Below are 12,901 nucleotides of genomic sequence, written 5' to 3' on the forward strand. Positions count from 1 at the left end.
GTTGGAAGGGGCTTAGAACCCTGGCTTTGTCATGAGTCCCTTTCCTGAACATGGCTCCCGTGCAAGGCTGTTCCACTTCCACATTCTCAAACGCCCTCCCGCCCATGGATCCCCAGCCCACCCCAACAGGCCTGTCCAACTTGAGGATGGAGGTGACAGTCATCACGGAGTCTAATGCCCTTACTTTTTTTTTTTTTTTTGAGACAGGGTCTCACTCTGTTGCCCAGGCTGACGTGTAGTGGTATGGTCATGGCTCACGGCTCACAGCAGTCTCAACTTCCCGGGCTCAAGAGATCCTCCTGCCTCAGCTTCCTGAATAGCTGTGACTACAGGAGCACACCACCAGCCGGGCTAATTTTTTAATTTTTTTGTAGAGACGGGGGTCTTGCTATGTTGCCCAGGCTGGTGTCGGACTCCTAGGCTCAGGTGATCCTCCCACCTTGGCCTCCCAAAGTGCTGGGATTACAGGTGTAAGCCACTGCGCCCTACTCCGTCACTCTTGCAGATGGGAAACCAAGGATGAAGGAGAGGAGAATGCCTTGCCCAAGACCTCAGAGCTAAAATTCCCAGCAGCTGTGGTTTGTACTCACCTGGGGCTGGCAGCGTCGGGACCACCAGGAGGCCAGGTGGAAATGCTCACCCTTGGGGTGCACCCCAGACTTGCTGCATTGGAAGCCGTGCCACAACCAGCCCTCCAGGTGACCGAGGCTAACACAAGTTTGAGAACTACTGCCCTGGCCCTTGCTTTCTCAGCTGGGACTGGAGTTCTGCACAGGTAGGACCCACTGACAAATTTTTACCTCCCAACTGCTCCATGCACCTTGGTCCCCATAAAAGCCTTCCTCACACACAGGTAAACTCTGGAAGCACAGGATAGGAAAGAGAGCTAGAAGCAGACACTGTGGTTACGAAAATCTTCACATGATAAACAATGCAGCCCAAAGTGAGGAAACTGGCTTGCTCTTTCAGCACAAATAAGACGCCAACCGGCCAAAAACATTAGTACACAAGCAAAAGAAAACCTAGGCCAGGCACCATGGCTCATGCCTGTAATCCCAGCACTTTGGGAGGCTGAGGTGGGTGGATCACCTGAGGTCAGGAGTTCAAGACCAGCCTGTCCAACATGGTGAAAACCCATCTCTACTAAAAATACAAAAAATTAGCTGGGCATGGTGGCGGGCACCTGTAATCCCAGCTACTTGGGAGGCGGAGACAGGAGAATTGCTTGAACCCAGGAGGCGGAGGTTGCAGTGAGCCGAGATCGCGCCATCGCACTCCAGCCTGGGTAACAGAGCAAGACTCTGTCTCAAACAATAACAACAACAACAATAAAAATAAAAAACAGAAGAGAAAAGAAAACGTAGGCCGGGCACAGTGACTCATGTCTGCAATCCCAGCACTTTGGGAGGCCGAGGCAGGCAGATCACCTGAGGTCAGGAGATTGAGACCATCCTGGCTAACACAGTGAAACCCCGTCTCTACTAAAAAAAAAAAAAAAAATACAAAAAACAAAATTAGCCAGGCGTGGTAGCGGGCGTCTGTAGTCCCGGCTACTCTGGAGACTGAGGCAGAAGAATGGCGTGAACAGAAGGCAGAGCTTGAAGTGAGCCGAGATCGCGCCACTGCGCTCCAGCCTGGGCGACAGAACGAGACTCCACCTCAAAAAAAAAAAAAAAAAGAAGAAGAAAATCTAAGTGAAAACTGAAGCCAGCTGGAAAGCAGCTTCTACTTATCCAGATGAAGCCAGCAGAAGTAACAAGGGAGCCTTCGGTGACCTGGGACACTGTTCCCACTGGCCTGGTGCTGGCCAGGGGGCTGTAGGATTTTAAGGCCCTGCAGCCTGAGGCCCCGTCTCCTCCTTGTATCTTATCCTCCCATGAGAAGGCAGTGAGACAGATGTCTTCACAGCGCCCCTGCACCCACTCACCCACCCATCCGCTCATCTATCCATCCAACAAGCTGTTTTTAGGCACCTGCTGTGTGCCAAGTCCCTGGGACTAGAACCCAGATGTGGGGCAAAGGTACAGACCCTAAGCTGAGGCCTGTGGAGAGAGTGGCAGGCCCTACGGGGGAGGGGTCCTGGCATGTGTGCTGGGGTCACACATGCTGGGGTCACCCCCATTATGCCCACTTGCTGGGCTGGAGCTCATACACCCAGCCCGGGGTGCGCATGTCCTCACAGTGAGGTGGTGGCCAGGCTGGCACAGGGCGCTTTCTGCTCAGGAAGGGTGTCCCGTGGGTGGGCGCTGTGTCCTTTCTGCTCTTCCTAGGTGAGGAGGGGACCACAAAGGAGAGCACAGGGTGGCTTCAGCGGGAGTGGCTGGACACTGGGATGGTCAGCCTGGAGGTCACTTGGCTGCTTCAGCCCCCTGGGCACCGTCCCCCAATCCCAGGGGCCAAGGTGCCCTGGGGTCTTCACCCCCACCCCCACATACTCCAACACTGCTCTCTCCTCTCCCCGGGCGTTTCCCTCCCTGTCTGTGCCCTGGTTGAGGCTGAACCATGCCTGGAGCACTGCTCTGGCCAAGAAATGTTTGTGGAATATCTGACCAAAAGGATGCTGCGGCAGCCCTGGAGGTCAGGACCAAGTGGCATGTTTATGGTGCAAATGAGACACTGGGACTCAGAGAGGCCACAGAACTTGCCAAGGGCACTCGGTGGCTGAGGAAGGGGCCGGGTGCCCACTCCAGACTGGCTTTCATTTGGGTGCAAGGGACCTGTGGCGACGATGGCCGCACGGGTCTCTGTCCTCATATTAACATCCAGCCTTGCAGGTGGGTGTCTGTGGTGGGGCTGGCATGGGCAGACCTCCGATCTCCCTGGTGCTAACTGCTGAGTTCATCTCTGGGGTTAGCAGGGTTAACTGCGTCCCCGTCACAACGTCTCAGTGCTTCCACAGCTGTGAGGGCCACAGCGGAGGGGGCCATCCCTTTCTGAGCCCAAGCAGGGCTCTGGGCAGAAGTCCCAGTGTCTCTCAGTGTCTCTGATGTCCTTCCTTCCAGGCGGGGGTTTCAGGTCTGGTAGTGGTGGCTCTTCAGACCCTTCCTCCGCGTCAGCAGTTCCCGGGACACCATTGCCACCTCCTACCCTAAGGGTCCCTGCTCCAGGTTCTATCCCACTGAGGAGAGTCTTCTCTGCAGGAAGCAGGGACCTGAGCTCTCCGCTCCACTCCTGGCCCAGGCATAGTGCCAGGGCCTGACCTTCTTGGGGCCTTGTGGCTCCTGGCAGGGACTGAGTAGATGGGGCTGGGACAGGCAGACGCCTGTGGCCTGTGTGTGTGGCAAGCCCTGTGTGTGGGACCCATGGGGACAGACAGGCTCTCTGGGGTGAACTCCCACATCCTGAATAGACCCGAGCCTAGACACCATCAGAGTGCCATCCCGGCACCTTGCCAGGGTTCCCCGAACCCTCTGGGGGCCGTGGAACCACACAGTTGAGCTGTGATGATGCCAGAACCCCAACCTTCACCTTGATGAGCTACAGGGACCAGCCTCAGGCCTGTTCCGGGATGCCTCGCCGTGACTGGGGCTTTCTGGACTCTACTTCTGGCTTCTGACTTGTCCTGTCCTTCTTCCCAGTGGTGACCCCGTGGGGGAGGGTCCACAGCCCACCCCAACCAGGGAGGGTTTTCTCCCTTCCTCCTTCCTCTCCTGCCAACAGGGAGCGTGGGCCAGCTGAGGAGCCTTTCCGGGGTGGGAGGAACAGCAGCGTGAGTGCATTTTGGAAAGCAGGAGCCTTCTGCAGGCCGAGGGGCTTGTCCCCGAAGTCCTGGGTCTGCCCTGCACAGCTGCAGAGTTGAGCCCCTGCCTACTAGTGGTTGCTGCACTCATGAACTGGAGCACCTAGCAGGCTCTGGGCCAGGCTCGGGTCCCCTGGGTGTGCCCCACCAGCTGGCTTCTCTGAGCCCTGGCTTTGAGGCCACACGGGGCTGTGGCAGCTGCACTGAGGGAGAAGTGGCTGCTGGAGCCACTGGGGATTTCACTCCAGCTGCCACAGAAGACCCATCAGCCATTGTCTCTGCCCAGAGGCCTCTGCAGCAGGGGGTCCCAGGCTGGGGGAGGTTGACAGCTGCTGCCTGCTGCTCCCCACCCAGGCAGCAGCTCTGAGCCAGAGAAAGAGCCGGGCTGGGACTCTGGGAGCCTCCAAAGGACAGGGTGGGCCTCGGGGCCTCAGAGCAGTTCCAGGCAGCTGCAGGAGTGGGAGAAACAGCAGTTTCTCAAGAAGAACGAGAGGGCCTGGACCACAGCCTCCGCTTCCTCTTCTGGAGAAAAGCCGCAGCTCAGCGATGCTGGCTGATAATTCTGCAGCCTCTGTCCCTGGAGCCTGCAGCAGAGGCCAGGAGTTTCGAACAGGTGACAGCAGGTGGCCCCTGAGGCTCTGGCTGGAAAGTGGGGTTGGGAGAGGAGGTTGGATAGTTCAGGGAAAGAGCTTAGATTCTTGATGCCACTGAACTTGTCTGAACTGGAGCACTTCTGAGAATGAAAGTGAGCTGTGTTAATTATCACACCAGGACAACGGATGTAAACTGGGACTCTTCAGGGCAAATCGAGATGTGTATTACCCTACTTACTACCACTTACTAGCTGCGTGGATTTGGGCAAGTTACATAACCTCTCTGAATTCTGGTTTCTGCATAAAAAAGGCCAACATCATGTGCCTGCCTCCCAGGGCTGCGGGAGGGATGGAAGAAGTGAATTACCTGAGTTCCCGAAACAGCCCTTGGCACAGTGCCGGTGGGGTGGGGGCTCTCCGTGCGTGTTCTTTTCCTCTGAGAGTGGTTGGTTCTGTGTCCCTGGAGGTGAGCAAGGGCCTGCCTGCCAGCGTTCTGCAGTGTGAGGGCCTCAGCAGAGCGTATGTGCAGCTGCAGAGCCAGATTCCAATCCTGCCTGTGCCCTCCAGAAGGGTGACAAGTGAGTGTGGGAGAGTCAGGCCTTCCCGTACCTAGGGGAGGATGGGCCCGTGATGGGTCCCAGGCTGGCACTCCCTGGTGGACTTGTGCCCTCTCCTATCCCAGGTGGTGGCAATTTGTGCCCATGGAGGGGCACCAGCAGGGCCCAGCCCAGAGAAGCTTTGCTGTCACCGTGGACCTGTCTTTGGCTTCAAGGCCTTGGCATCGGTTCAGAGAAAGTTTGCCTGCTTCTGCCCTCCTGGGGTTGTGCTGGGCAAATGCAGAGCCTTCCCTGGGGGTCTGGGAGGGCTGGAAGATGAGCTGGAGGAAGGAGGCTGCTTACATTTTCTGTGCCTGTTCCCAGGTCCTGAGAAACTGAGAAGACCCTGTTCCAACCCAGAATGTTTTCTTTTTTTCTTTTTTTTTGAGACGGAGTCTCGCTCTGTCACCCAGGCTGGAGTGCAGTGGCCGGATCTCAGCTCACTGCAAGCTCTGCCTCCCAGGTTTATGCCATTCTCCTGCCTCAGCCTCCTGAGTAGCTGGGACTACAGGCGCCCGCCACCTCGCCCAGCTAGTTTTTTGTATTTTTTAGTAGAGACGGGGTTTCACCATGTTAGCCAGGATGGTCTCGATCTCCGGACCTCGTGATCCGCCTGTCTCGGCCTCCCAAAGTGCTGGGATTACAGGCTTGAGCACTGCACCCGGCCCCCAGAATGTTTTCAAGAGTTGGGTGTGGGGTCTGGCTCTGCCACTTGTGGTCATTTGAGCTTACGCAAATCCGAGGTCTGTAAGCCTCAGGTTCCTTGCTGGGAGGCAGGGGCGAGCCACCCTGTCATCTTCCCAGGGCCTGGGGAAGGGCTATAGGTAGTGTGGGCCCCACATGGCCTCTGCTCTCCAGCTTCAGGCCCCGCACATGTTATTTTCATCTGTTCCCCCACAGCCCTGGGAGCCCCTGGAGGCACAGCCTGCGACCCTGAGGGATAAGCTCCATCTCCAGAAGGAACGAGTGGATGAGATCAGAGCCCAGCAGTGACCTGTCTGTGCTGGGGTCCATCCCCACCAACAAGGCCAGAGCTGCTGCAGCAGGTGGAACGGACATGCCTCCTGCCAGATGCGCTGGCTGGATCAGCAGCTCTCCAAGGTGGCCTCATGCTGTGGACATTAACCCAGATGCCTCAACTTCTGGCTACTTTGTCTCCTTTCCATTCCTCATCCCCAGAGAAGGTTCTTCTGGCCAGAAGGACGGCCTCTGAAAATGTCAGATCCGGAAGGCATCCGTGCTAATGGTGCTCAGCCCTCAGTAAAGTCGCCTGGCCAGTCAACCCCATTAAATGCGGAGCCAAAAGCCCACAGGCGGCAGTTGGGGCTCACAGACAGCCCAGGAGGCAGTAAGTCAGTGTGCTACCACAAGGATGGGTCCTCAGGGTGGGTGCAGGGTCCCTCTCAGGATTGAGTCACCAGGCGGAGGCCACATGGCTTCTAATCAACCCCTTCTTCACACCTTTGGCTTTGGCACAGGCAGGGTCTTCCCAGCTATACCCTCCTGAGTGAGGTCACAGGTAATACCACACAAGGGGCAGGCTGAGGTGTGTGTTTCACGACTTACGCCACTTCCTCGCTGTGTGGGACCCAGACAAAGGTAACCTATAGCTGAGAAACGCATGTCTGCAAAAACGGGGCCACTGGAGTTCAGGCAAGAGAGGCCAAAATCCTACCTAGGATGCTGGGGCCAATCAGCCCATTATGGAGCATCCTGAAAAGCGAGGCCACCACAATACCAAAGGACTAGAGGAACTGCCACACACACCACCCAAACAACCTGCCAACCTTTCTCACTGACCCCAAATACTGGGATATTATCCAGTGTAAATTTGTAGGCAAAAGAATGAACTCACGTGGTTTTATCATATTTTTATTCATGGAGATCGACCATTTTCACGTATTTGCAGAGCATGTGTATTTCTTTCCTTCTTTTTTTTTTTTTGAGACGGAGTCTCACTCTGTCGCTCAGGCTGGAGTGCAACGGCATGATCTTGGCTCACTGCAATCTCCGCCTCCCGGGTTCGAGCGATTCTCCTGCCTCAGCCTCCCGAGTAGCTGGGACTACAGTCATGCCTGTACACCACGCCTGGCTAATTTTTGTATTTTTAATAGAGACGGGGTTTCACCATGTTGGTCAGGCTAGTATCGAACTCCTGACCTCATGATCCATCTGCCTTGGCCTCCCAAAGTGCTGGGATCACAGGCGTGAGCCACAGTGCCCAGCCATGAGCATGTGAATTTCTTCTTCTGAGACTAGCCTGTTCACATCCTTGGTTCACTTGCCCACTGGGATGTTTCTGACTGGTTCACAGGTATTTGGTATATGATGGATACTAATCCTTTGTAATATATTTTCTCCTCTTTTCCCCATCATTTGTCTTTTCATTTTGTTTGTGTTGTCTCATACAAAAAGCTTTAGTTTCACAAGGGCCCACATGTGGCTCTTCCTTTGGCTTCTGGGTTTCGTGTTATGCTCAGAATCTCTTGCAAGGAGATGATTCAGCTGCTGCCTCAGACGTTCTGAGAAATAACGGCCACAACACTTGCAGCAGCAGCAAAACATGCTTATTCAAAATAAAATGTTTATTTTAAAAAGAAGAACTATCACCCCCAGCATTTATTTAAATATTAAGAGAGACGAGTAAAAATTTCAAACGGTATAAGAAGAATAACAGCTTTATAGTCACAGATGGTCAGATGCTGACAAACAAGAAGGAGGGTCTATGTACACTGAGATTCGGTTGTTATGAGAATGCATACGAAGGCTTAAGAAATGGCCTATTTATAGGCTTCGGTGGAGCCATAATCCCCAATTTTCTATTGGCTCCTGATGTCACTTGAGAAGTATGTGAGGCTGAACTGGATCCAATGATGCTGGAGGATTTCGTTTTGGAAGGTATCTTTCTACATGTGGCAGAGCCCCTGAAATGTGACAAAGAAAAAATCAAAATGTTAAATGAAACCAAAAGTGAATGACCTTCTTCCTCTCAACCTGAACAGAGCTACAATATGACTTTCCTGGGCCTAATGTGTCCTTGTGCATTTTCTGCCTACGAACCCCCTAGGTAAGGTAAGTTTCCTTTACGACTTAAGGAATAAAGGACCGCTGCCCTTCATATACATTTGTCCTGGATTTGTCCTTCTGAAATGTGAAGGACTGTTTCTTAATTTTCTGACTTGTGAGCAACCCACCGCCCCTCTCTCCACCCACACCTTCGGCAGCCTACAACCAGAGCCCTACAACAAGAGGAGTTGAGGTTCACATGCCCTCATCCATTCCGACCAAATAAAGGAAGTGAAACACCTTGCTGTAAGGCCTCAGCTCCCAGCTGACAGGCACCCCGGAATGATTGGATTTGTACAGTCCAGAGCAAGGCAGCTGTGGGGTGAGCACGTGTGGCGTGGAGCTGGGCGTCTTCCTGGCCAGCCCCAGGAAGCCCCAGGAAGGCTGCAGATGCAGCTTCCTGGGGAGGGCTGAGCTGCCTTATCCAAGGGTGTGGCCTGTCTCTGTCAGGGCCGCGTCCTGCAGCTCCCTGGCTCACCTGCCTACACCCGGAGATCTGCCCGCTCTCCCTCCCAGTCGCTGCCTTCTAAAGCCAAGGAAGAAGCCACCACAGCCGATTACAAAGTCCTTCCAGCATCTCACTTTCCTTGCAGACCTTAAGATAACAGCTTCCTTCCCACCCCTAAATGAAATAAAAAACAAAACCATGAGGCCGGCATGTTTACAGCGATGACTGGTGGGCAGCATTACCCACAGAAGCCTTTCCTGCTGCTTTTAACCAGGCTGATGTCAGGCCCAACATTAATCCCATGGCACCAGGGCATGCAAGTAGCCTCCCATCTGAATTGAGGGTATAGGGCCACAGCCTGTGGGTAATGACATTCTGGGGGAGCTCCATGACTTCAACTCTGGCTCCAGGGCAATTTTCCTGCAGAACTGGCAGAGATCTGCTAAACCGGCAGAGATGCAGCCTGAAGTTTCCCTATGCTGATTTCCTGCTGAGAAATTAAGCCCGAGCGAAAACCTGCTGTTTATGTTGATTTACAGAATGAATCTGCCAACAGCAGCCTCCATTTCACCTGGGCCATCTATTTACTCCCACTCAGAGAGTCCAGAACACAACTGGTTCATTGTATGTTGTTCTGAAGATGTAAAACTCTGAGGGTAGGGTGGGGAGGTGAGGTTGCTGGCAGAGAGCCACATTTATTCTTTCACTGCACAGGGACTCTCAATCCAGGGAGCAGACTGGGTTGGTGGAAAGGAGAGTGGAGCACAAAGAGGCTGCTCCAAGGGTAACACAAAGTCATACAGCGCACTGGCTTTAGCTGGTAGGGCTTAAAAAAGAATCCCATCTTGGCCGGACACAGTGGCTCATGCCTGTCATCCCAGCACTTTGGGAGGCTGAGGTGGGTGGATCACCTGAGGTCAGGAGTTTGAGACCAGCCTGGCCAACATGGTGCAACCCCATCTAAAAATACAAAAATTAGGCCAGGCGCGGTGGCTCAAGCCTGTAATCCCAGCACTTTGGGAGACCGAGACGGGCAGATCACGAGGTCAGGAGATCGAGACCATCCTGGCTAACACAGTGAAACCCCGTCTCTACTAAAAAATACAAAAAAAAAAGCTAGCCGGGCAAGGTGGCGGGCGCCTGTAGTCCCAGCTACTTAGGAGGCTGAGGCAGGAGAAAGGCATAAACCCGGGAGGCGGAGCTTGCAGTGAGCTGAGATCCGGCCACTGCACTCTAGCCTGGGCAACAGAGTGAGACTCTGTCTCAAAAAAAATAATAATAAAAATAAAAATTAGCCCAGCATGCACCTGTAATCCCAGCTACTTGGGAGACTGAGGCAGGAGAATAGCTTGAACCCGGGAGGCAGAGGTTGCAGTGAGCTGAGATAGTGTCACTGCACTCCAGCCTGGGTGACAAGAGCGAAACTCCGTAACAACAACAATAACAACAACAACAAATAATCCCATCTTAAACACCCAGGCTCACTGAAAACAAGCATGGAAATTGCTACTGGCTTTTGCACGAGTGTGAGCTTTACTGCTTCTTATCAGTTTAGGTTCCAGGTGATGCTGCAAAGTGTTTCACTCTTACAAGCAAAAGTTGTGAAAATTAAATAAGGGAGCCAATAGCAGTGAACACTGGAATATGGTTTGCTTTGTTCTAATACATAAAAATGAGATGGGAGACCATGTGTGTTTTTTAGGAGTCTCCACAGGCAACATGCAGAAGTGGACATGCTCCAGGCAGGTGTGGGCAGGCCAGTGTCCGCTTCTATCTTTGAAATTGATACTAGGCAGGGTTGGCCTCCGATAAGCCCTCCCCAGGCCAGGCCTCAGCTTCCTCTTCAAAAACCCAGGGTGTTGAGCCAGATGCCTTTTAAGGTCTCTGGCTCTGTGTGAGTTACGGAGGAAATGAGTATTTCCCAAAGTGGAGGAATAAATGATGGAAATAAGAAAACGTCTTCACTTAAGAACATTTACTGATCACTTGCACACTCAAAGCCACAAAATTAAACTAACGTTTTCTAATGCCTTTAATTTCAGTACTCTGGCAGGAGAATTAGCACATACAAGATGTTTGTTTATGGACTTAACAAGAAAATGACAATTTGGTAATGTCTGCCTTCCTTTCTCTTCCCCCACTCAATTTTTGTTTTTTATTACCCAGAAGGACAAGAGGTAGAAAAACTGCAAAAGAAAACACAACAGCTTGCAAAGTTGACTGGACTTTTTTTTGGTTTCTTTTTTCTGCAAGCAATTCTGTTACAATATGCAGTTACTTTGGGGTCACATTCTCAAGACTGATGGAATGGTCTCCCTCCTGCCAGGCCTTACCTACTAGCCAGAAGGCAGTGGGTGCCCTGGCAGAAAACCAAAAAAGGGCTGTCGGAAACAATGCAATTATTTAGAAAGAAGGACACTGCCAAGATCATCACACAGATCAGACCGTGCTATCTTTGTTGTTCCCCTGGTGTGCAGAAAGCACCCAGAACAGACATGTCCCAGACGAGCGGCCCAGGTAAACGTGGGAAGGGGAAGACAGAAGCCATTTATGCAACCCTAAAGAGGCCTGGCTTGACTGAACTTTTGGTTTCTCTGTTGTGGCTTCTTCTTGCTGCCCCTGCAAAGGCTGGGAGGTTGATTCTCCCAGGTGTTAATGAAAGGCAGGGAGTGTGCACACGCCTCAAGGTGGAGATCCATGGGATTCTGCAGCAATAAAAGCAGCAGAGCAAGTACTGACAGAATCGTAAAAGTTACGAGGACATAAAACCCTTTGTTATTTATTCAGCTAGTATATGATTTATAGTATTTTAGGTGGAAAAGTCTCTTAAGAAGAGCCATCATTCCAAACAAGCAAACAAATATCTAAGGGAAGATCAACATGGAAGACATCTTTGCAAACAAGAAACATTAGTCAGGCTGAGTGCGGGGGCTCACGTCTGTAATGCAGCACTTTGGCAAGACCAAAGTGGGCTGATCACTTGAGCTCAGGAGTTTGAGACCCACCTGGGCCACATGGGGAAACCCCACCTGTACAAAAAATACAAAAATTAGCCAGGAGTGATGGCATACACCTGGAGTCCCAGCTACTCAGGAGGCTGAGGCGGGAGGATCACTTGAGTACAGAAGGCAGAGGTTGCAGCCAGCCGAGATTGCGCCACTGCACTCTAGCCTGGGCAACAGAGCCGGACTTTGCCCCCGAATAAAAAAACAAAAAGAAAGAAAGAAAACTTTAGTCATAACTATTAGTCAGTAGATGTTTTAAACATCTGAAGCAAATATTTTTTGTTGTTTCTTGAAGCAAATATTTTTGCTTTGGATCAAACCTTAATTGTCACTGTATTAACTGGGGAGGCAATATTTATTAATGGCTTATTTTAATAAATACTTCAAAGCAAGGCAGAGCTGTTACATTTTTGTTCCTTTTTTCTCTTGTTCCCTATATTGCAAAAGATGTCACAAAACCTACCCCTTTGCCTTGGAACCACTGGAAGCAGTTTTTCTCCTCTTAGACCTTTGGGAGGCTGGCATCTTTTTCCTCTTCCTTTCATTTCTGGTTTTACTTGTAAAGTAGTGGGAAGATACAGGTATTTCCTCGTTGAGCTCCTCAGCGGTACTTCTTCCGGGGCCTCTGCTGCCGGACAGGCTCATCCCTGGGGAACTGTCTTCAGCTACAAATGGAAAATGCAGATGTTTACAGGTGATGTCGCACTGGTCCACGCGTTTTTAGTCTATATGAAGAGACACACTGCAGGAGCCTGTTTTAGCAGATAACCTGGCTTCCTCCCTGCCATACGGATTCAACAGTTCAGCAAGATCCAAACCTTTTTTTACTTCACAAAGCCCCAAAGTATTCAATGGCAATTCATTTTTAACAAAAGAGAATCAGAATTCATTTAAAAAATTTGTGATAGTCTTGAAGTTAACTAGAGACATGAGGTTTAGCTCATACTGTCGCATATGGCCTGTATTCCTGTTGTTGATCGGGCAGTTAGTTCTCGAGGCAATTCAAAAAATATCAAGTGCTATAAAGATGGCAGGCAATTTTACTTATTTTAAGTGTGCTGAAAAAATTAGCTCAATATAAGGGAAACAAATGGTTCTGTATCTCATCTTTGAACAATAGTTTCTTAGTAAATGAGCATAAGAAAATTCTAGACCCTATTTTACTCTTTACAGACAAAAAACTTGTCTTTGCACAATGGTTGAACATGTCACACATTATGCGGGAGGTGGGACTGCATGAAAGCACACATTTGCAAAGAAGATGGTAATTTCCATAAGTATTTGCATCCCAAGGCACCCAAAAAGCATGAAACCTCCCTATAGATAGGTCACACGGAGACCCAGTCTCCATTTCCTGGCTGGTCTGGTTTGTCCTACAGGCCACCCTACAGGAGCAACATGGAGGGCACAGGACTCCACCATGGCTGCTCCAAACCTGGCTCACTGTCAAAATG

General features: G+C 51.5%; 1 protein-coding gene across 2 annotated transcripts in view; it reads right to left on the minus strand.

The window, feature by feature from the left end:
* Positions 1-7,495: 7,495 nt before the first annotated feature.
* The window catches only part of BLM (BLM RecQ like helicase), a 109,364-nt gene continuing 103,958 nt past the window's right edge, over positions 7,496-12,901 (minus strand). For both annotated transcript variants that reach the window (XM_033188981.1, XM_033188982.1), the window contains 2 exons: positions 11,911-12,112; positions 7,496-7,852 (listed from right to left, as the gene is read on the minus strand). In XM_033188981.1, coding sequence (XP_033044872.1) covers positions 7,675-7,852; positions 11,911-12,112 — 380 coding nt within the window. In that variant the 3' untranslated portion in view covers positions 7,496-7,674. The remainder of the gene's footprint in view (positions 7,853-11,910; positions 12,113-12,901) is intronic.

This window comes from Trachypithecus francoisi, unplaced genomic scaffold (assembly GCF_009764315.1).
Source record: "Trachypithecus francoisi isolate TF-2019V2 unplaced genomic scaffold, Tfra_2.0 Lachesis_group3, whole genome shotgun sequence".
Lineage (NCBI taxonomy): Eukaryota > Metazoa > Chordata > Mammalia > Primates > Cercopithecidae > Trachypithecus > Trachypithecus francoisi.